Source organism: Hyperolius riggenbachi, chromosome 3 (assembly GCF_040937935.1).
Source record: "Hyperolius riggenbachi isolate aHypRig1 chromosome 3, aHypRig1.pri, whole genome shotgun sequence".
Lineage (NCBI taxonomy): Eukaryota > Metazoa > Chordata > Amphibia > Anura > Hyperoliidae > Hyperolius > Hyperolius riggenbachi.
Window position 1 is genome coordinate 213,252,799 of NC_090648.1, and position 25,349 is coordinate 213,278,147.

General features: G+C 42.9%; 1 protein-coding gene across 1 annotated transcript; it reads right to left on the reverse strand.

Moving 5' to 3' along the window:
* Positions 1-1,907: 1,907 nt before the first annotated feature.
* Positions 1,908-24,292, reverse strand: CYP1A1 (cytochrome P450 family 1 subfamily A member 1). Its single transcript, XM_068275678.1, has 7 exons — positions 24,156-24,292; positions 14,134-14,975; positions 13,428-13,554; positions 11,261-11,350; positions 9,152-9,275; positions 4,515-4,601; positions 1,908-2,989 (listed from the first exon to the last, which is right to left on the reverse strand). The coding sequence occupies exons 2-7, from the start codon at positions 14,968-14,970 to the stop codon at positions 2,689-2,691; spliced, it is 1,566 nt and encodes a 521-aa protein (XP_068131779.1). The 5' UTR covers positions 14,971-14,975; positions 24,156-24,292; the 3' UTR covers positions 1,908-2,688.
* Positions 24,293-25,349: the final 1,057 nt, after the last annotated feature.

Here is a 25,349-nt window from a genome sequence, read left to right on the forward strand (position 1 = left end):
TAGATTTTTTAATTCTAGATCGCTTGCCAGCCCAGATGAAGGTTAATATCTTATTCTGGAGTAGTCGTAGAAAATGGGGTGGAACGTGGGTGGGGAGTGTCCTGAATAGGTATAGGATTTTTGGCAAAATAGACATTTTAATGGTGTTTATCCTACCAAACAGGGATAATGGTAAATGGGACCAATTTGTCATTAGTGTGGTGATTTGTTTAAGGGGGGGGGGGGGTAATTATATTCAATATAAACCGTTAAATTTGTGATGTACGGAATTGTAAAAAAATCGCCTGGTCAGGTCATCAGGGGGGTCACTCTGGTCCTCAAGTGGTTAGGGTGGCCACACACCATACAATTTTTTAAATATCTGTTCAATTCAAGAATTGCAATACATTTTTCTGACTGATTGTAACTTTTCAAAAATCTGACCAATGTACCACACACGTATGTTCAATTTTATCCTCAATGATGATAAAAATGATTGGAAACTCTGAGAAAATTGCATGTTTGTATATATTTTTAAATTGACAATCTACCACACCATTCAATTTCCACAAAAAAATTATCAGAAAAATCCAACATTCCCGATCAACTTTTATCGAATAAAAATGGGAAATGTGATTGGATTTGTTTGTCGAATAAAAAAAAAGCTTTTGATGTTTCAGGAAATCTGATCTTTTTTAATCGAATTGCCGTGAAATTGAATCACTGTATCATGCGTGGCCACCTTTACTCTGTGGCCTACCAATAAACAGATTAGCACCTCTCCAGTCTATACTAAATTATTCCACGTGTCTCATACAAAACTCCGCCTACTCTTCTGATGCTGCCTCTCTTTGCTAACCCCTCCACTGGCTGCCAGTTACCCAGAGGATCTCTCATACAAAGCTCTTCACAAATTATGTTCCTCACAAAGTTACAGTTACAAACCCACCCTCAGCATTCACTCCTCCCATGAAACCCTTCTGTCCTCTAGTTTGATCGCCTGCTTTCACTCATTTCCAGGACTTCTCAGGAAATTCACTTCTCCAATGAAACTCTCTTCCACACCTTGTTCACCTAGATTTCTTTACTTTACCATATTTTATAACCCATCTGGGCAGGATCTAGTGCCTTCTCCCCAGTCACGTTAAGACTGCTTTCATATTAGCAAGCATCAACATATGTTTGGTCTGAGAGCATATATGACAAGTTCCAAATAGGTTCATACATAATATGCTTGCTTGCATGGTTATACATATTACAGGTGTAATGTTAGGTATGCAAACTGCTCACGCGAGCAAAAACGCTAGTTCAGAGAGAAGGGGGTTCCCTCTGAACTGCACAAGCACAGAGTGCTCCCGGTAATGGGTGCGTGATCACGAGAGGCGCATGGCGTGCCCACACATGCGCAAAAGATCTTGACCTGGATGCGGGTTGCAATCTTGAAGTGAAGGACTGGCTCAGAGTGGAACTGTGCCCTTAGATCTAACAGAATTTTAGAGTCTGGAAGAAGCCCCAGGTGAGGTGAGTGACAAGTAGCTATGGTAGCTCCGCCCACTAGTGAAGCTTTTATGTCTCTTTGGCGTCACTGGTTTGCGTGATGGCAATGGCTTGTGGAGGGATACAGGGGCGTGATTTTTCGTTGCTGTGACAGCCACGGGCCCTTTTGCGCAGAGCGGCGGCCAATGTCATTTGGAGGGTTGGACAGCCTCGGCGATGCTCTCTCCGCTTAGGTGAGCGGTGGCCTGCGCTTATGAATGAGTGATGCTGTCTGCTTGTGTGTAAGCGCAACTCAACATTGTATGGGCAGTAACACAGCTAATGGTGACTTCTCTATAGAGGAACCCTGATGGCCACTTATATTCTCAGGAATGTCTGTAAACTACTATAAACATTCATGCATGTAAATAACAGATATGTCAGGATAACAGTTATAAAAGGAAAGAAAGCCATTATTCTTTTATTATCTCACAGAGATCATAATAATATACAAATATTCAAACAAGAATTTCTTTGTCATTTCAAGAGCAGAACTGGTTTCCAGACAGCAGGACAAGGACGAACAAAAAACAAACAAAGTGCTAATAATCGCCAATCTATGCCTAGCTATGGCATAGTTACATATAAAATGCATACAATTACAAACAAGATTGTCTTTGTAAAAAACAGAGTCCTGTTATGAATTAAGCGTATATGGCAAGATTCAGCATTTTACATGTGATCTTATCAATAACAAAACTGAAATTAATAAATCATCAGCATCTTGGCCATATGGTCAAACAGCATGCTAACATTGTTCCCTACTTAATAATTCAGATATATGTATAACTTTGCTCGAGCTTATAGTTGATTCCTTCATAGATGCCAAATGGCAATGAACGGACTCTTCTTGCGTGTACTGTGTTAGGGAAATGCTGTTCATTTTGCATAGTCACACAACAGTCTTTCATGAGACGAAGAGTCTACACCAGTAGTCGCCTCACCCACAGTTTACATTATACAGTTCATATACACATTTTTAAAGAACGTACCGGTAGGTGTCCATATATAAGAATATCAAAGTGTTTGATGTGCTGCACATTTCAAGCAAGCTGCTTTTGCACCAGTCAGTGTTCTACTGAGAGGCTGTTGGCATGGTGTCCATATATGAGAATATCAAAGTGTTTGATGTGCTGTACATTTCAAGCAAGATGCTTTTACACAATCAGTGTTCTACTGGGAGGCTGTTGGGAAGCGAAGTCTGGCAATCAGGGGACAGCGTTTGTGCTTCATTGTCAGTCCATATAGAGGAGACATGTCCAGCTTCTCCCCATCGGGTATGGAGAATTGCATCTGCTGGAGCAGGGTGGTTAGAAAAAGGAAAACTTCCATTCTTCCAATAGCTTCACCGAGACACCTTCTCTTGCCCAGACCAAAAATCAGGACCTTCTCCATCTCTATTTTGTTGAATGAGGAGCCATCTGCATTCAGGAACCGTTCTGGGCAGAAGCTGAATGGATCCTTCCACAGATTCCTAGAATCAGAACTTTGAAATTAAACCAAGAGCAACAACAAGGCAACACATGCAAAGAATCCCAATTATAGTAGTAGTCTTAGAATGACATACACAAAATAATCTAATATGACAGTTTTTTTTTTCTCAGGAATACAAAGGGGGCTAAGCTACATGCAAGTTAAGAGTATCAGTACACAATGGGTATCAGATAAACTCATAATTCTTCTATGCAAGGAGTCATAATCACCAAATATACTTGTGTACAGTTATGAACGATCACACAGTGCTAGGATGACACTTGCAAAAGCTTGTGAGCTCTGCCCTGAAGAGGAACCAGATGACCAAGATGCCCCTGAGGAACATGAATCCTCTCCACCTGAAGATGCCCCTTTGTATCCCCATTCTCCTGGTTCTCAGTATCAGCAGAATAACCATTTGCATGGACAACCATATACGGGCCCAGCAGCACACCACATGAACAATCCTCAGCGGACAGGCCAACGAGCACAAGAAGAATTTGAAGGCAGTAAAGATGCCCCTCTACTTCAAACAAAAGATTAGTGAAACTCAGTATAATAATTTTACTTAACTCCTCCAAGACTGGGCACCCAGGCCTTACAGTCCAACCTATCTTTGTGTCTGGCTAATATTTAAAACTAGAAAACGGAAAAAAAATCTATTCCTAATCAATTTGGAGCGGAGAGTCTATTCACTGTCTTATCTGCAGAAACTTGCTGTCAATATATAACCCGCCTGCAGTGGAAAGTGTATAGTGTTTTGTAATAAACAGCCTGATGCTAATGTGTAAATGGCAAAAAAAAAAAAAAAAAAATCTTATATACAAGATGATCCCCCTTTCCCACATTGGACATTTGGAAAAAGCCTCTCCCTATATTTAGAGTGATGGTACAAACTTATCGACTTAGGCCCGGTTCACATTAGCGTTCCAGGTCCGGCTTCCCCGGACCCGGAACGCTCCGTACACAGTGGATGGTGAATGGATACATTGTTAATCAATGTATCCATTCACACTCGTGCGACCGTCCGGATCCGATCCGGGAACGCAGCTCCGGGACGATCCAGCTTTTTTCCAACATGCTCCATTTTTGCCGTACGTCCCCATGCGGCTGCGGACCCGGGCCGGATCCTGACTCGAACATGCGGCCTTGCTGTGCAATGAGAAACGGATGTTTCTCATCAAACTGTCAATGGGACCGGATGCTTCCAGCACCGGTCCTATGCCACTTGGGGGGCCCGGACTACACGCTGGTATCCCCCATGCTTGCGGTGCCTTTCTGGCACGAGAATGTATCTAGTTCCGGCTACTTTATTGTAGCCGGAATTGATACATTCCGGATCCGCAACTTGTGTGCAACTTGTGGCCACCGCAGAGACCCGTACGGTCTCTTTGCGGCCCCCGGACCCCCGGACACTTGCGGACTCGAACCGCAAGTGTGAACGGGGCCTTATACATTATTATATAATGCCCCAATTGCTGATTAACCACCCCCTAAAAAACATGTTTTTAAAAAGTGATACTTACGGGTCATGGTTCACTTGCCACTGGTTGATCATCACACATCTACCCTTGGGTATAAAGTATCCATTGAGCACTGTGTCAGTGGTTGTGCTGCAATTTAGAAAGACAGTCATGTTACTTCCTCCTCTACAAATCAGTGGAAGTAGCTGGCTAACACAGGGATACATCATTTACAGAGGTACAGCACACTTATTTTCTAGTGTTTACTGACACCTTTTTTGTTTAAAGCACGTCTCCACATGCAATATGAAAAATCCCTATCAAATAATCTATACATTATAAGTGTTTCATCAAGCTGCATTTCACAAACATAAAGTACCTGTATTTATCCCCTCTAACCTCCCCATATAATACACTGGAATAACTACCTCATATCACTTTTAACTGTTAATTAAATGGGAGTGATTGCTCCCAACTGCTGTGTACACATCACCAGCATCCCCATGGATGTGAAGACCATTCTTCCCTATGGAATGAATGTGTCAGTGCAAACACTAAGTACAGGAGCTGCAAATTACAGTAATAGTGAAGAGAAGCTAAATCAGAAATAAAACATATTGCATTATTGTTCAGAGCCTCATTTACAAACACCTACTGTATGTTAGAATACACTAATGCTACACACCATACAATTTTCTGGTAGATTTACCTGCCAGATTGATTATTTCCAACATGTCCAATTTGAATTTAGATCGATTTTTCATTTTTTTGATTGTTTTTCCGATCGATTTTAACCACTTTACCCCCAGCCGTACGGATATCTCCGTCCCTTTTTCCATCCTTTCACCCCCAGGGACGGAGATATCCGCACCTCCCGCGCTCCCGCCACTGCCCGTGCTCCCGCTCGCTTGTGCGCGCGCTCTTGCTCTCGTGCTCATGCCGCCGAATGCTCGCCCGGAGATCAATGAATGGGAAAAACCCTGTCCCGTTCGCTGATCTAAGCCCCCGCAATGATCAGCTGCTTCTATGAGAAGCAGCGATGATTGTGAGAAAAAAAAAACAGTTTCCCAGCCTTATAACACTTCCTGCAAGCGTACTTCGTGTACGCTTGCAGGTCGCATAAACAAAACGTTACTGTGGCCATCTTGTGGCCAAATAGTAAAACTACACCCTAAAGCATTTTTCATATACAAACACATTAGTTTTACACTAAAAATTAACTCATTACCTCCCACACTCCTCAATTATTATTTTTTTTGTAATTAAAAAAAAAAATTACAATAAAAAAAATACATAAATAGTTACCTTAGGAACTGAACTTTTTAAATATTTATGTCAAGAGGGTATAACACTGTTACTTTATAAACTATGGGCTTGTAATTAGGGATAGACGCAAAACTGAAAAAAATGCACCTTTATTTCCAAATAAAATATTGGCGCCAAACATTGTGATAGGGACATAATTTAAACGGTTTTATAACCGGAACAAATGGGCAAATACATTTCATGGGTTTTAATTACAGTAGCATGCATTATTTAAAAACTATAATGGCTAAAAAACTGAAAAATAATGAATTTTTTCCCACATTTTTTCCTATTTTCCCATTAAAACATATTTAGAATAAAATAATTCTTGGCGTAATGTCCCACCTAAAGAAAGCCTAATTGGTGGAAAAAAAACAAGATATAGTTCATTTCATTGTGATAAGTAATGATAAAGTTATAGACGAATGAATGGAAGTAGCGCTGAAAGGTGAAAATTGCTCTGGTGCTCAAGGGGTAAAACCCCTCAGTGGTGAAGTGGTTAATAAATGTGAAATCAATTGAAAAAGCGATTAAAAAAACTATTGAAAAAAATGAAAATTGATTGAAATTCAGATCGGACATGTTGGAATTAATCGGTCTGGCAGGTAAATCTGCCAGAAAATTGTATGGTGTGTACCTAGCATCACACTTTAAGGGACTGAAATAGCTGAGGATTGCACACACAAAAAAACCTGTTGTTGCTATAAAGCAACTAGAGATTGCCCGAACCTCCGATTTTCGGTTCGCGAACTTCTGCAAAAGTTTGGTTCGAACGTTCGCGAACCGCAATAGACTTCAATGGGGAGGCGAACTTTGAAAACTAGAAACATTTATGCTGGCCAGAAAAGTGATGGAAAAGATGTTTCAAGGGGTCTAACACCTGGAGGGGGGCATGGCGGAGTGGGATACACGCCAAAAGTCCCGGGGAAAACTACGGACTTGACGCAAAGCAGCGTTTTAAGGGCCGAAATCCCATTGGATGCTAAGTTGCAGGCCTAAAGTGCTTTAAAACATCTTGCATGTGTATACATCACACACTATGTCCCAACAAAGGACCTAACCTATATGTACAAAATAAGTGACGTGAGGAGTCACTGGTCAATCAGCTGGATTGTAGTCTTGTAAACCAGTGATCAACAGGTTTTCAAATAACATATATACAAGTATGGGGAGAGACTTGACACAAGTATCATAACTGTCAGTCTCACTTAAAGAGAATCTGTACTCTTATATTCTTACACTAAAAAGCATACCATTCTATTCCTTATTTTCTCCTGTGCCCCTCTGTGCTGTTTCTGCCACTCTCTGCTGCAATCCTGGCTTGTAATTAACAGTTTTAGGCAATGTTTACAAACAAACTAACCAGCTTCTAATAGGCTCAGCTAAGCATAGTGTGCGAGTATGCAGGGGGCCTGCAGAGGGTGTGTATCGCTTCTACCAATCACAAGCAGCCCTGCACATTCCACACAATCAAAGCCTTAGCCCGACAAACAGGACAGAGGAAAGATACATTGATTTATTACAGAGACAGTGTAATTAGGAAGAGCTGCAGAAAGCCCCAGCACATTAGAACAGGCATAGGAACTCATAGGATAGAAGAACTAAGGCTGAAAAAATTGTTACAGAGTCTCTTTAAGTACTGATACACATATATATGCAAGAAAGAAATAAAAGTACGTTGCTGTAAGGTGCGAGGTCTTTGCTGATCCCCCCCAGTGCTGGCAATCAGTCAGAGGATACTGGGGTGTAGCTAGTCCCACCACGGCAAAGTACTGTTAAAAGTGATTGCAAAAGCACATGGCAAAATAGGAGTATGGTAACATAACTGTGATGGAGGCTAAGTGTGAGACTGCCATCAATCACAGAGACCTGTATGCTCCTACACAGTAGTATTATAGCCATGAAACAAATGCCTTCACAGAAGGTATAGAGCTGGGGTAGAAATGGGTGATATATACAATTTACAGTGCTAGTGTCATTCAACTAGGACTAGTTTCACTCTATAAAACAAGAGCTTCGTCAGGAAATAGAACACACAGTGTACAAATCATAAAAAGTATTCCCCCACCACAAGAGGTCCCACAGCAATATAGCCCAAGACAGAGCTCTGTGTAGGAGCATACAGGTCTCTCTGATTGATAGCAGTCTCACACTTAGCCTCCATCACAGTTATGTTACCATACTCCTATTTTGCCATGTGCTTTTGCAATTACTTTTAACAGTACTTTGCCGTGGTGGGACTAGCTACACCCCAGTATCCTCTGACTGATTGCCAGCACTGGGGGGGGGGGGGGGGGGGGATCAGCAAAGACCTCGCACCTCACAGCAACGTATTTTTATTTCTTTCTTGCATATATATGTGTATCAGTACTTAAGTGAGACTGACAGTTATGACACTTGTGTCAAGTCTCTCCCCATACTTGTATATATGTTATTTGGAGACCTGTTGATCACTGGTTCACAAGACTACAATCCAGCTGATTGACCAGTGACTCCTCACGTCACTTATTTTGTACATATAGGTTAGGTCCTTTGTTGGGACATAGTTTGTGAACAAATATTACCTGTACTCCCATTCGGTTTGTTTATGCATGTGTATACATCAATCAGGGAGTGTAATTAGAGTACTGCTTCACACTGACACACCAAACTCACTGTGTAACGCACCGGAAACAGCTGTTTATGTAGTGACGGCCGTGCTGGACTGGTGCGCACCATGGCCAGAGGGCAGGCCGTGGCGGTTTTCAAGCCCATATGGTCGCTGGGCTGTGGTAGCTCAATGATAGAACAACAGTGACTGTCAGGTAGGTATATGCAGTGATGGGTATTACAATGTGCACCTGTCACACACACAGGTAGTCACTGAATGTGCTGGGCCTGGCAGTGGCACACACAGTAGGAATTACCAAGGCTGTCTATGCAACACAAGTGTCAGTGGGACACACAAAAAAAAAACCCCAAATAGATCACAAGAACAAGATTAGCTCTCAAAAGAGCTACTGAGGGGTGCTTTTTTTTTAGCAATAACAATCAGCCAGGAGCAAGCTAACAAGCCTACAAGAACCTAACTAAGCTTTCCCTATGAGAGTCTGCAGCAGCTGTCCCTTCTCTAATTACTGCAGGCACACAAGTGAGTCCAATGCCTGATGCTGCCTGCCTTTTATAAGGGGGGTGGGGCTCCAGGAGGGAGTGTAGCCTAATTGGCTACAATGTGCCTGCTGACTGTGATGTAGAGAGTCAAAGTTGACCCTCATGATGCATGATGGGGGTGAACCGAACTTCCGGAAAAGTTCACGCGAACCACCGAAGTTCGCCGGCGAACCGTTCGGGCCATCTCTAAAAGCAACATGTGGTTTTCAGAATTTAGTAAACGTTGTAATGTGGTTGATGCTTACCAGTGTGGAATTGTAAAGGGAAGGAAGGAGGAATGGCGGAACATCTCTAAGATGAAGGCTTCTGTATAGGGCAGCTGAGATCTGTCTGACACCTTTGGCCTCCGATCTCTGCCAATAACCTGATCTGCAACAGATTAAAAAGACACATCAAACACAAGGAAATAGGGTGATCATTTTTAACTGGTATACATTTTTGGTTCATTGGTTAAAAAGGGGGCCTAATTATAACAGTGGGCAGCTTTTGTGCCGATCAGTTGATTATAATTAGTCACAATTATAAAATGATGGTCAACTTAAAGGGACACTGTAGAGGGGTCAGGGGAAAATGAGTTGAAGTTACCCGGGGCTTCTAATGGTCCCCCGCAGACATCCTGTGCCTGTGCAGCCACTCCCCAATGCTCCGGCCCCGCCTCTGGTTCACTTCTGGAATTTCAGGCTTTAAAGTCTGAAAACCACTGCTCCTGCATTGCCGTGTCCTCGCTCCCGCTGATGTCAGCAGGAGCGTACTGTGCAGGCCCAGTATGGTCTGTGCCTGCGCCGTGCGCTTCTGGTGACATCAGGGGAAGCGAGGACACGGCAAAGCAGGTGCAGTGGTTTTTAGACTTTTAAGTCTGAAATTCCAGAAGCGAACCGGAGGCGGGGCCGGAGCATTGGTGAGTGGCTGCACGGGCACAAGATGCCTGCAGGGGACCATTAGAAGCCCCGGGTACCTTCAACTCATTTTTCCCCGACCCCCTACAGTGTCCCTTTAAGTGATTACCAAATTTTATAAGTGTTTGAAAGTTTTTGTGAGCATCACTATTGACGATAATTATCAGGAACTAAATTACTACTGCCCACCATATTTATACATATTTATACAGACGATTACCACTTTATGGATCGCTAAATAGCATTTTCCACTCTGAGTTCAGTACCTTCATTGGTGTAGAGTAAAGAAAAGGGTGTTTTTTTGTTTTCATACATCCATTCAGCATTTCTATTGTGGATCACAGTTGTAGTTAATTACGTGACTGCGATCATTTTTTGGCACTTCTAACTGGAGTCTCCATTAAACTAACTGGAGCCTTAAGGTGGCCATACACTGGTCGATTTGCCATCAGATCGACCAACAGATCAAATCTGATCAGAGAGGGATCGTATGGCTGCCTTTACTGCAAACAGATTGTGAATCGATTTCACTATGAAACCGATTCACAATCTGTGGAGCTGCCGCCACCCCCCACATACATTACCTGATCCGGCCGGCGCGAGTCCCCTGGTCTCCGCTGTCTGTTCTCCGCTCTGGGCTCCAGGGCTACAGCTTCACTTTATTTCCTTCCGGGGGAAGTTTTAACAGTAGAGGGCGCTCTACTGTTTAAACTTCCTGTCGGGACAGGAAGTAAGTGAAGCCAGCCGGAGCCCAGCGCGGAGAAGAGAGAGTGGGGACACGCGCCGGCGGAACAGGTAATATATTGCTGCTAGTGTCGGTCGTTGGACATTCGAACGCCGCTAACGACGCACTCCCGACCCTCCGGCGATCAAGTGAAATCCTCCGCACGGACGGATCGGCGGGAACTATCGATTTCGGTCGGAAATTGATCATTCGGTTTGCGTTTGCGCAACGATTTCACAGCAGATTCGATCACAGTGATCGAATCTGCTGTATATTCTTGGGGAAATTGTTAAGTGTATGGGCCCCTTTAGATCCCCACCCTATATGTATTTAGAGAGTTTAGCTTGTTTAATTCTCCCTCATCCGTGACTAATCACCAGTGTAATTTGATTTCTCAGTTGTGTGAACTCAGTAATCCCGGCAGTCCTTGGCAGTGCAGCTTATTTGTAAACACAGGATATTAACCCTATGCCTGCTTCCATAAAAGCAGGAAGTAGATACACTGCAGATTTATTGCTGGATGTGTATCAGCTGTAACAAAAAAAATTTGCCTCCACAGATGTTTGTCAACTGTCAGTTCAGATTATTTTGATAATTGTAACTGAGCTGCACTTCTGTAGCAATTGATATAAGTGATTGATTTGATGTGATTTCAGTATTACCCTGCTGAGTCACTTCAGTCATATGTGTAACTGTTTACTTTAACACTTAAAGGTTATCATGGAGTTACTTACCCAGCTCATTGTGTAGTTTGGTTTGTGTTTCAGGATTTGACACGAGATACATAAGACTCCATGATAAGGCAGTGGTTATGGTGTCAAAGCCTAGAAAAAAATAAAAAGTAATTATTTATAAACAAATTCATGTTAGGAAGGCATTGTAGAAGTTTTGATTTGGGTGAAGAGTTTAACTTGCATGCAAAGCTCCATCACTCAAGAAGGCGCGAGCTGCTGATCAATTATCCATCAGCTGTGTTACTGAGGGCTCGTTTCCACTATTGCGGTGCAGAATCGCCTGGATTCCACCGCTGTTGAAATTGCATGAAATAGCATGCGGATGCGAATTTTTTCACGTTTTTTGCCACGAATTCGCATGCGAATTCGCATAGGTGAGGGTATATGCGAATTTAACCATGTCACTGCCTGTTTGAAGTTACATTGGTACCTATGTGAATTCGCTTGCGAATTCACATGAAAATTCGCATACCATAGCCGCATGCGAATTTCCTATTAAATACATTATCGGCGATTCGCATGCATTCCACTCGCAGGCGAATTCGTTGGCTCTTTTGTGCGTTTTTATACCGCTGAAAAAAACGCACCTCAACAACGCTACAGTGGAAACAGGCCCATCCACTTGCATTACATGTGCGAATCCGCATGCGTTGGACGCATGCGGATTCGCGATAGTGGAAACGAGCCCTGAATCTACAGGCCAAATGACCAGCGGCCTGGATTTGCTAGTCATTGCTTCCACTTCTTGTGTGAGGGAGATCAGCATGTAAGGTGGAATCTCATCCTTATTTGTCATCCACCAAATCCACTGAAAACATAAACCATGCTTACAACATCTTCAGATACTGACACAAATTAAATTACTGTATAAGCTTTTAAACTATCAGTGTTAGAAGTGACACAAACCTTTCATTTGCTCATACCCTATTTCAATTGCTCTGGATGTTGTGTTGAATAGATAGAGGGGGTCCCAGTCATGGGCATTCGCACATAGGGGCAAAATGGGGCAGCAGCCCCCTGGTCATCAGCCCCCCGCTGGCTGTCAGCCGCCCCCCTCCAGCCATCCCCTATCAGGCAGCGTGGCAGCAGCCAGCGTCAGACCTTCGGTCAGCCAACGACCAGTGAGAAGAGGGTGCTAGTACCTCCTGGACACAGCACTGATATATGGAAGTGACGTCATATGTCACTTCCGCATATGCAGCGCGGTGTTCATGAAGGTACCCCATGCGCCTGCTTTTCAGTGGTCGCCGGCTGATCGGAGGTCTGATAGTGTCTGCTGGCACGCTGCCTGTTACATGAAAGGCAGCGGGGATGGATGGGCGGCGCTGATCTTGCTGATGAGGTCTTCATCACGGTGAGTGGGGTGGGGGTCCCTTTCACTACCTAAACTCAGGGGCACCTGTCACTAAACATGGGGGGTTCCTGTTGCTACCTAAAACTGGGGGCACCTGTCACTAAACAGGGGGGGTCCCTGTCACAACCTAAGACTGGGGGGCACCTGTCTCCACCTAAACAGGGGGGTCCCTGTCACTACTTAAACTGGGGGGCTCCTGTGTCGCAGGCACTCACAATATAATCCCTACCATAGTCCTAGTCTAATGTCCCACCATTGCTAAATTCATGTAAATTTGGCTCCACCCATGACCACACCCACATCATGGTCCACGGTCACGCCCATTTTCAGTGCGGTGTGCACAACATTCCACCATGGCTTGCCTCACCTCTGGAAAATTTTCTGCAGATGCCCATGGTCCCAGTATTGGAATGGTGGGGTACAAGAAGATACAGGAAGTCTCTGGATTATCCAGAGTCTTCCCAATACTAAGGTGCTTTATGATTGATTTAAAAGCCCACATATATGCTCAGTGCTTGTCTGCTGTAAAAATTATTAGTGATTCTTCTGGGTGACAGGTTTATGAACAAGCATGGACTGTTTCTGTACTGAAATTTGGCCAAGTTGGGATCGTGAATTATTGCCTCGGTCAAGTAAAATCTAGTTTCCATGTGTAGCTTAATTCTTAAAGCTAGTGGAGAAATTTTGACGGAAGGATGACCAGTTAAAGAAAGTCTACAGAAATAATAGATCCCAGAACTGGTGATGTGAGATACAAAGTGTAAACTGACACTGCAACATTTTTGTGTAGTTACTTTTTACATTAAAACTTACCAGCTCCAAATAGGTCATTCACAATGCTGACAATTTTATTTTCTGAGAGCTGCACATTAGAGTTCTCATCTAATTTCCTCTCTTGAGAATGCTGAATTAGTGAATCAGTAATGTCTCGAATGGAATTCTGAAATGATAAAACAAATACATTTGTTTTTAAAAACTCACCTTCTGTTTAACTTTTACACACTTTGATGTATATTTAAACACAGAGCTGGATTTATAATTTTTGCCCTTTAGTCTAACTGTCTTGTGCCGCCCCACTTCCTGGTGCCCCCTCTCTATTACCCCACCATGTGCAGCCCATATTTCATGTTCAGTGACGCCTTTTATTCATTCTTCTATGTACATTGGCCTCCATCTTTCATGTACAGCAGCCCTAATAGTATGAGCAGTAGAACCCTTATAACATGTCCATAATCCTATCCAATCCATATGCAGTCCCCTTATGCAGCTCTTCATATTCTCTGCAATCCATTGCTGCATCCCAAAAATTTGGGACAATTCATGTGACCCCCCAACCCCATTCATCTGCAACATCCCAACAGTCCTGTTTATTCAGGGATTCTTTTATTATACTTACATTACCACCTAAACTGTTTTATAAAACAAGAAAGATTTTATTAATCTCAAACTCCCTCTTTAGTTTACAAAATAAGGTGTATTGCTGAGTGTGAGAAATACCATCTTTGTGTGGAGTGCTCACCTTATCAAATGTTCTGTAATGTTCATGGACAATCTTCTGAATGAAGCCTTCAACTTTTTGGAGGATATCTACAAACCTCGTCATAGTTCGGCTTGGAAGATACTGAAGTATAGGGATAAAGTCTGCAGGATTTCCTGATGCAGCTGCTGCTCCAAACTCATCAGTCAGGTTGACCAATCTTACAAAGGACTCATCATCATGGTTGTAGCGTTTTCCAAAGCACATGGCACAGATGACATTAGCTACAGAGACAACCAAGTACCTAAAGGGGTCAAACTCGCCTTTTTCTTCAACAACCTGCTGGATTTTACTGACGAGGTATTCAGCTTCTTTACTTATGTGTTCTTCCACCAGACATACATTAGAAGATGTGAGGGATGGAGATGTGGCAAAGGTCTTAAGGGCATTTTGTGCCATTTTGCGACGGGCTTTCCATACCTCACCAGAATCATGGCTAAATGTTAAGCTTTCTCCATTACTAATTAGGCGAAAAGTAAAGAGATCAGGACGGCCAAGAAACTCATCACCTTGTTTCAGCAAAGCTTGCCGGATTGTTTCTAATCCACTGAGTACAAGCACAGGTTTGGTGCCAATATGAATTTGAAGAACATCTCCATAAACCTCACTCATCTTTGTAAGGCTAATATGGGGGTTCTTACTTAAGGACAGCAGATTTCCTATTACTGGTAGAGGAAATGGTCCAGGCAGTGGCTTTGTTCCATTGGGAACCTTCTGCCTGTATGACTTCAGTATCAAGAACACCACAGTAAAAACTATGCAGGCAAGAAGTAGCTCTGTGGTAGATATCCCACTAAGAAGCCCGGCTGGTTTAATCATGGTGCCTAAGAAAGAAAAAAAAGACAGAAAATTACATGAAAGAACTACTGGGTACCTGGATAAAAATCAGTTATAATAATTATTTACATTACATTTCCATTTCAAATACAAAAAATAAGGCAACTCATACCTCTTTTACAGCCCAGTTGAACCCGGAACTGTTTAAGGCAGATTCATAAGGCTATTAGGTTGATAAGAGAATATGAAAGTGGTGGTCAGAATGCATTTTACATTGGCTAAATGTGTTAGCCAATAAAAACTCCAAATAAGTGAGACTCCAAATAGTCTGTTCTCATGCTATAGCTGTTGAGTGGGCCAGGCAAGACCATGTGATGATGTGAGACACAAAGCAGGAAGAGTAAATGCCAGACTACATTCCAGCATGGCAGTAGAAAACGAGCTTACATTAGGAAAGGAGACCTAAAGTCACAGAAAGTAGGTGGGAGGCCACCAACTCAAGTAACAGGAAACAAAAATGACTCTAAATGACCTGCACATGGTAGATAGCTGCACAGCCACAGAAATCATAACTACAATTTTTACAATTGGTGCCCCTATTACATGTCTTCATTGTACATGTCACCCTTTTAATTGCTACTATTAAAATCCCCCTCTTAGAGCAGTCTCTGTGCATTTGATAGTGGTCCCTATGCTGTGCCCCTCTTCTGTTGGCCACTGCGCTATGCCATCCCATAGTGACCCCTATGCTTTGCTCTCTTATAGTAGTTGTTTGATGTGGTTCCTTATTGCGACATGCTTTTCCCTGGTAATCTACAATTTTTTTTTAAAGCAAGGGACTCTCACCATTGATAGGTGGAGCAGGAAGTATCACTACACCTTTAACATACAGTGTTCATATAGTGTTTCCCAACCAGAAACAACCTCACTGACCTGTGTGAAAGAGGTCTTATGCCTGATACACTCCATGTAGTAATTGTCAGATAAACAGGTCGAATTGATTATTTCCTACAGGTCTAATCTGATTTCCAGTCGGTTTTCATATCTATTTTGTATAGAAACAATTGGAACATCGATCAGGCAAACAATTGGAAATCAGATCGATCCTGTTGGAAATAATCAATTCGACCCGTCTATCTGATGGGAAATTGCATGGTGTGTACCAGGCATTAGGAATTCGGTGAATTAACCGTTCTACACATTTACATGTAAGCAGTATGAATTACTATCGATCCCTGCAATGTTCAGAGCTGATCTGAAGGGATTACCTAGTCAAGTATGACTGGAAAATTAACATTGTGACTATAAAGCCTCATCTACACGGTACAATTTTCCATCAGATCGGATCTATTAGATGGATCTATTAGATAATTTCCAACCGGTCCAATCGGATTGCGTTAGATTTTGCAATAGATTTTGGGTACTTATCAAAGCAAAATCTTTCGCAATATTGATCTGAAACAATTTGGACATCTACACATGATGCAATTTCCTATTAGATCTATCTAATAGATCCTTCTATCTGATGGAAAATTGTACCGTGTAGATGAGGCTTAAGAGTTTCCTGAGATGAAAGCATTCAAATAATTAATATATGCTATGTCTACATATGATTATATGCCTTTTTTATTGTTTAAAGCAGATGCACTAAGAAGGGAAATAAAAGAACATGCCTAGTTATTAAATCTTGCAAAAGCTCTTTAGTGTGTTTTCACCCTACATCAAAGTAAAGAGGAACATTATGTGTGGTGTAAAGGATGAAGTAATGACTGTTCCAATCACAGTCTGTGCTCTGAATAGTTTAACCATCCTTTGATGATAATTTCAAAAAGTCAAAAATCTATTTCATGTAATCCTTGATTCTCGGATTCTTTAAAGTGGACCCAAATTAAAAATACAAGATTTCAGAAATAAAATCTATTTTCTAAAGTATAATAATAAATAGCAGCCTTTTTTCAGCTGCATGATGACAAATATAAAATATTTTACATTTATTGGAGAAACCCCTCCCTTCCTTTCATATTGCAGGCAAATAATCCGGCAAACTGGTGGAGTAGATGGTGTCCAGCAAAGGAGGAATTGCTAATGGCTGCCCCCTGTATAACCCTAGCTATGCAAAGAGAAGGGTGAAAAGCATGCACTGAAATGCTCATAGGTTTGAAGGAGTGTTTATTTATCTCTGTATGTGTCAGAGTGGTGCGGCTAAACATTTTGAATTGAAAAAAATGTTTAGTTTGGGTCGGCTTTAAGTATATTAAAGGGAACCTAAACTGAGGGGTATGGATGTTTCCTTTTAAACAATACCAGTTGCGTGGCAGCCCCGCAGATCTCATTAGCTGCAGTAGTGGCTGAATCACACACCTGAAACAAGCATGCCGCTAATCCAGTCTGACTTCAGTCAGAGCACCTGATCTGCCTGCTTGTTGAGGGGCTGTGGCTAAAAGTATTACAGACACAGGATCAGCAGGAGAGTCAGGCAACTGGTATTATTTTAAAAGGAAAAATCCATATCCTTCTCAGTTTAGGTTCCCTTTAAAGCTGAACTTGGGTAAAAAGCTAAAAATATTCCTTGCATAAGTCAGGTATGGGCAACATGGTGCACTCTTGCCTTACAGCACTAGTGATGACGAGCGAGCAAAATGTTCATATTCGGTCTTACAGTGAATCAGCCCCAATCTCTCTTAGGGCCCTTTTCCACTAGCAATCGCTAGCGTTCACGCTGAACGCTAGCGATTGCTGAATCGCAATTACCGGCGATTCCCGGCGATTCCCCGACGTTTGCGGCCGCGATTTTGCTATGCTTTGCACTGCATAGCAAAATCGCGGAAAAAGTCGCTCCGCGGCGCGATCGCGATCAAGTAAAAAACGAATCGCGGTTTGCGGTTTTGCGATTAAGCAGTCGCAAACGCCCTAGTGGAAAAGGGCCCTAAGTGAGATCGGCAGCTAATTCTTGCCATGAAGCCACATTAGGTGAGAACAAGGATTTTCAGTAAAAACTATTATTAGAAGTAAAAGCATCGTAAATAAAAGTAAAAATGTTAGCAAAATCTTTAAGTCGATTCTAGCCCTTAATAGCAAAGAAATGTTTGCTGGCAGAATTTAAATGCGGTTAAATTAAATGTATCCTTGACCATCGGTATTGCACCTGTACACAGGGCCGGATTTGTACCTTTTACCACCCAAGGCCCACTGCCACGAGCGCCCCCCTCTCCCGGTGCCCACTGTTCCTGTGCTCAGGTCCTCTGAGCATACTCAGACCCCTCACTGCTGTCTGGGATTCTCTTCTTCCTTGTGGCTGCATTCCCGTTTGTGTGTAACCGTACTGGGCCTGTGCGAGTATGGTCCATATACTATGAACAAAACTTTTTGTGCATATCTGTTTCTTCTGTGCTCATGAGACTTTGTACTAACGGGAATGTGAGGACCATACTCGTGCATGCCCAGTACAGTTACACTTGCACACAGCCACAAGAAAAAATAGTATAGGTAGTCAGTCAGGTGCTGCCCCCTTAGTATAGGCAGTCAGATGTTGCCCCCCCTTAGAGTAGGTAGTCAGGTGCTGCCCCCTTAGTATAGGCAGTCAGATGTAGCCCCCCTTAGAGTAGGTAGTCAGGTGCTGCCCCCGTTAGTAAAGATATGCAGGCGCTGCTAGATAGAGTGCCCCCCCCCCAGTCAGATGATCAGCAGAACAGGAGCCGATGCGTGCATCCTTCTTGTCCATCCCCCCCGAGCAGCAGCTTCCTCCCCCTCAGCAGGAGCAGAGTCACTCACCCCTCCGCTAGCAGCGCCGAAGGTTCCTCTATCGCTTCATCAGTTCAGCTGCCGCTGTGCAGTGTGCATCTCTCTGTTGGCGATTCCCATCATGTGACTGGAATCACATGGGAAAGACGCTGACTGGAGAGAGATGCACAGCGGCAGTTGCTGGAGCGAGCGATAGCGGAACCTTCGGCGCTGGAGGCAGAGGGGTGAGAGTGACTCTGCTCCTGCTCTGGGTGAGTGGAAGGAGAGGGGCAGGGCGGCTGCTGCCCAATCACGGCAACTCGATCGCTGCAGCCTCCCGAGTCCTGTCTGCCTGTACTAGCCGCTCGCTCCCGCCTGCAACCCTGCACCACTTCAAGCAGGTATAGTAAAGGGGCAGTGTGCGGAGTGGCTCTCCGGGTCAGCCTGTTACCAGCCGCCCCTCAGTTTAAGGTGGATTCTGGCGCCCAAGGAACCGGCCTTGGGGGCCTGCCCCTAAATCCGGCCCTGCCTGTACATACCGCATATCCCTGGCAAAAGCAGTGAATTTTCCGCCGTGGTTTCCTGTTGGGTCAGTACACTGACAGGAAACCCTGGGCAAATTTCATTGCTTTTGTCTGGGCTGTACAGCTGCAATAGGACTGTATAGCCACGTTCACAGAGGTCATTGTGTTGCATTGCCTGTGACAGCAGGAATGCAATGGATTAGGACAGCAGCGCACTATCCACGCTTTATATCTGTTACAACGAAGCATACAATCTATGAGTAGTATGCTTCACATTTACTGCTAAACGCGCTTTTAGAGGAAACACACTGCATTCAGTGCTTTACCATATCAGAACCCCTTTATATCGCAATGTACCTGCCACACTGAACGTCGCATAGGTGGTGCATGGCAGTGCGGTGAGCCTCGTTACAAAGCGCCCGTTACATCACCCTGCACAGCTCCAATGAACGTGGCCTAAAGGGATCCCTGGCAAATGTACAGCAAGGATTTTCTGTAAAAACAATAGTGAATAAACCAGTTTTTACTTTATTAAGCATCTTTTTTAAATGCGCCAGTTTTGCGAAAAGAGTTCGCAAAATTCTTTTGGATCGATCGGAAATTCATCGGAAATCCTTTGAAACTACCATTAGCGATTTTGCTCATCCATATACAACATTCGAGTCGCAAGTTCAAATCTTAGCAATGAAACCTACTGCATGGAGTTTGTGTTTTCCTGGTGTGTGTGAGGGTTCCTTCCACTCCTCAAAGGAAGAAAAAAATAGTACATCAAAGGACTCTCCATTAATGATCAGATTATATTTCCCTGTTGTAATTGTCTGTATATGACTGACAACTCCCTTCTTCATTGAAAAATAAAAAACTGACCCCCTAAGTCAACCTGACTATTCTTATTGGGAGTGTGGCTTGAGAAGGAGCCCTGACGGTGAGTTTATCAGGTCAGTATAACAGAGTAACCAAGAGGCTCGGGGTGACCCAAAACCACTAGGAAAGTACCCCTCTTATCATGTCAGTATATCAGCTATAATCTACTGTCACTATAAATGGCTAGGCAATACCACCTAGTGGGATTGTCTGTCACTCCAGGTATGGCATAGCAGAAACTTGGACTAAGCTATAGGCATTTTTCCTAGTAGAAGTATTTTTCTAATCTGTTCTCCGATTTCCCACAAGAGAGTAAGGCCCCGTTCACACTTGCGTTTTGGCATGCAAACGGACCGGATCCGGATCGGATCAGGACCTGATCCGGATCGGAACCGTACGGTTCCGATCCGGATCCGATCCGTTTGCATCAGGCATGCATCAGGCTGCCATCCGGATTCGTTGGGTAAAAAATAAACAAAATTACCATAAAATTGTTGGGGTCTGCAGAAGGTGCACCTGGTGCACCTGTAGAATCAGGTCCTCTGCTGTAGGCCTCACCTCCACCTCCGACATACTGCCAAACAGCTCCAGCACGTGTGTCACTGCTGCTCCACTCCAGATATGCTGGGCCCATGTGTCCCCATCCGAAATGGCCGCTATAAATACGCATAGGAAGTGGGGTAGAACGTCCGGTGTTTGTCTCCAGTGTGTTCTGTGCTTCCGTTTCCCATTGCTTTCATATTTCCGGATGGTGCAGTCAGGCTCCGGTCCGGGTGCGTGGGCCGGATGATCTCGACTGAAAAATAGCGCATGTTGGAAAAGCGTCCGGAGTCCGGCTCCGTACTGTACGGAACGGACGCGTGTGAACGTCCGCATAGCCTTTGCATTGCTATGCGGAACGTACGTTCCGTTTGTACAGCATACAGTCCGGATCCGGCCCGGCGAATCCGGACAGGGAACACTAATGTGAACCGAGCCTTAACTTGAGATAACCCTCTACTGTCTGCATCATTGCCTAGTTAGCAATACACTACCAGTAGGTGAACAAAGGGAAGTTTTTTACGGATACTACACTTCTAATCTGAATAATTTCACTTTTCAGCTCCTATAAATAAACTAAATCTACATTGAAATAAAGCCCCTTAACAGTTCTGCCCAATCTGGTAAATTAATATTATATAAAACTCCTAAGGCTAATGGTGTATAGTTAATGGTGCTGTTGTCCAACTATAAGTAGTAACATGAGGAAACTGACAAGGTAAGCCTATGCAGACCCAAAGGCTGACCCTTATGCTACGTACACACATGCGACAACGATCGTTCGTTGAGAACGACGAACGAGCTTTTAATTGATGAAAGAACGACCTGAGTAAAGTTAGTTTTTAAATGTGTGTAACGATCTGATCGTTAGAACAAACGTTACATCAGGTAAAGCAACTATTGCGCCTGCGCATAAAAATGAGAAGTTTCAGGGAGAAATAGTGAAATGCGCATGTCAAGCCTAGTAGGAACGACCGTTTCCAACGATGTACTACTTTTGCAAACGATCGTCGTTGGTTAAAATATGCCGAGACAGAACTTTCTTTTGTAGCGATTTGGCTCGTTCGTCGTTTGCCTTAATAGTCGGTGGTTCGTTTTTTGTAACGATCGTCGTTGGTAAAGATCGGGGAACGATCGTTACAAACGACTATAGTCGCATGTGTGTACGCACCTTAATTCTTGATTGCCAATTTCATAAACTTGATAAATAAGCATAAAAGGCATGTAAAAACACTGATTAAACCTGCATGTGAAAAAGAAATGAAGCACCAATTGTGCAGATAGACAGAGCTAAATTATATTTGTTTTGCATCAGATAATATAATCGCATTGTTAATGTGATGGATTTATATTGTAATGATACATTCACATCGACATCTTAGCAGTTCGGAGCGATGGAATTTGTAGGCATAACATGATGCATGCAGTGCATTGCCGCATAACGTGTGTATTGATGTGAAGCTTACTTTGTATGTACTGTATGATTCACTGCATGCACTGCACCACACGCGATGTTACTTTTCAGCTCTGTTGAGATCCCATTGAGACCCCAGACTTCGCACTGCAGTGTGTCACTGAACGTAGCCTGATTCAGTGTTAGCCAAGTACCATCTATTTTGGATAATTTCACCTCAAGTAACCCATAATACCTTTACATTTTACTAGGAGCTTTAATTCGCTGTACATGATTTTAAACATTCTGTTATGCTTTTCATTTATTTGATATACTTATTCAGGTTTTCTTGTATATGATTTATCTTTTCTTCTCAAAAAAAAAAAAAAAATTACAATTGACTGCGACAACTTAAACTATCCTCTGGGGTACATATCCTGGGCTTTGGGGACCTACAACTTTCAGCCACCATTGTGAACCCTAAGGGCCCATTCACACTGGGGAGCTTTCCGAGTGACTTCTTCAGCACTGTGAATTGCTGACGATCACTAGCGCTTTAAAAAACGCTAGTGTAATATATAATGTATGGCAGTGATCTCACGGCAGCAATCGCCATCGATTTTCGGAAATCAGAAACGCAGTGCATGCAGCGCTTTTCCATGATTTTGGAGTGATTGTGGTTCAAATGTTAAAAAAATTTAGAATCGCGATTTTTCAAAATTCATGTTTGACGGCGGCGCTCACCAGGTAGTGACACTGTGATATGGCTCTGTGTGATAACTCATTTAGACATTGGGCAGCACGGTGGCGTAGTTGTTAGCGCTCTCGCCTTGCAGCGCTGGGTCCCTGGTTCGAATCCCAGCCAGGGTACTATCTGCAAAGAGTTTGTATGTTCTCTCCGTGTCTGCGTGGGTTTCCTCCGGGCACTCCGGTTTCCTCCCACATTCCAAAAACATACGGATAAGTTAATTGGCTCCCCCTAAAAATTGGCCCTAGACTACAGTACTTACACTATATAATATAGACATATGGCAAAGGTAGGGATTAGATTGTGAGCTCCTTTGAGGGACAGTTAGTGACAAGACAATATATGTATATATATATATATATATATATATATATATATATATATACACTGTACAGCGCTGCGTAATACGTTGGCGCTATATAAATACTAAATAATAATAATAATAATAATAATTATAATAGACCATTAAAACTACAATACATACATATATTATGCCGATCACTATTGTTGTTGCATACGATCTCATGATAACTGTATGCTATAACTATGAGAATAATGCAGGCTAGCAGTCTACAATCATCGTTTTATATTATTTTGAATGCCAAGGGCTAGTTATGTATCTGTTTATAATTATGTACTGCTATAAACTAAAAACTTTTCTTCAATAAAAAAAGTATTTGAAATAAAAATGTTGTTTGTGTTCAGTGAAAATATGAATAAATATCACTCTGCAAAATGCTAGGGATTTTGCTAGTGTTTGGCAATGCCCAGGGTGAATGGGACCTTAATTCATTTAACAGCTGAATTATTATTACTATTATTGATTTCTAAGGCGCCAACATATTCTGTGCTGCTGAATCTTGATTGGTTGCTCTGGGCATCTGCTACAGTTTTGCTGAGGCTTTCCTGGCACCCTGTGATACAGCAGCACCCATTGCTAGACACCTGCAGTTGCAATGCTGCTGGTGTTACAGAAAATAACTCACAGCTGATATTCATTCTTGAACCAACAAATGGAATTAAGCTCTACATATGTGTTCTCTGCCATGAATGAGGCAGAAAACCACCTTGTGAGGCACAGAACTGGGAGCTGCAGTAAAACCACCACAGGAAGTGAATGCATAAAAATGTAACTTACACAATGTTACAGAATCTGAGATCTGCAGCAGTGATGATGAGATCAGACGTGCTGCTGCTGACTTCACTATTAGCTGCTACAGTCCTGATCCACTACTTTGTTCTTTGTGTAAAGAAATAAAACCTATTAACAACTGCAATGCTACTTCTCTATGAACACAAACTGGCACTTCTGTTACTCTCTCCACATGCAAAGATGCTGTAAAGATCTTACATGAAGTAGTACAGAGTATCACATGTCATTCAGAATCATGCTTAGTGCAGAGATAATATGGCTGCATAGGGGGCAGCTTATAAATACCTTTATACTCTTCTCCCAGACAGATGTGAGACTTGATGCTGAACTTTCCTCACAGGTACCCCAAGGAGGACCATGGCAGGAGTGCTAGCTGCAGGATCTTATATACACCTCCTTCCCTCACCACTGGACGGAGCTCCTGGTCACATGACAAGAGTACAAGAGGCGAGCCAAGTGTGTTTATTCAGCAGAATCATTAGAGGCAGTGCGAGAACACGGAGCCTCTCGTTCCGAGAACAGATCTAATAGACAGATCAGCACGCCATGGGGAGGGGGCTTTCATTGACAATAATAGATCGGTGAATTATAAAGCGATGATCTCGCCATGAGAGAGCACTGCTAGGAAAGGCTGCCAGCAGAGTACTTGTGCTGCAGGCTCCAGATAATAGCTGGACAGCTCCGAGTCCTTCTCTGTTCCTTACCGGGCTCACATTACTCATTGAGGGCAAATAACTTTTGAAATGTGCCTTAAGGTGGCCACACACCATACAATTTTTTTAAATATCTGTTCAATTTAAGAATTGCAATCAATTTTTCTGACTGATTGTAACATTTCAAAAATCTGACCAATGTACCACACACCTGTGTTCAATTTTTTTCCCAATTATGATAAAAATGATTGGAAACTCTGACAAAATTGCTAGGGTGTGTATATTAATAAATTGACAATCTAACACACACCATACAATCTTTAGAAAGATTGAAGAAAAATATCTGGCATTCCGAAACGATCAAAATCGAAGAAAACGGGAAATCCAATCGGATTTTTCAGTCGAATGAAAAAAAAGCTTTCGATTTTTTCGGGAGATCCGATCGTTTTTATCGAATTGCTGTAAAATCGGATCATTTTATTGTATCGTGTGTGGCCACCTTTAGAGGGACGCACGGGTCTCACAATTCTTATGATAATGCTGTGACCATTATCATTACTAGCTATATGTATAAATGATGTGTATTTCTTACCAGGACCCCGACCAGTCTGTACCATTATATGTTATTGCTGTTCCTGCTCATCTAGGTGCTGGCACCCAGCCTATGGAATGGAAATGAGGTTCAAATGGACGCTTCTTCTACGTCGTTTACCACCGGCCGCAACACGTATCACTAAATGGGCAGCGCTGGTACGTCATTTACTGCCCTTGAGCAAACGCTTTGTTTTTATCCCTACTTTTCCCATTGTGCTTACAGCTGCGACTC

Coding starts and splice junctions, on each gene's coding strand:
- CYP1A1 (XM_068275678.1), bottom strand. CDS start 14,970: ATGATTAAACCAGCCGGGCTTCTTAGTGGGATATCTACCACAGAGCTA. Junction 9,276..11,260: donor CAAACTACACAATGAGCTGG/GTAAGTAACTCC, acceptor AATCTGTTGCAG/ATCAGGTTATTGGCAGAGAT. Junction 4,602..9,151: donor CCCTTTACAATTCCACACTG/GTAAGCATCAAC, acceptor TCTAAATTGCAG/CACAACCACTGACACAGTGC.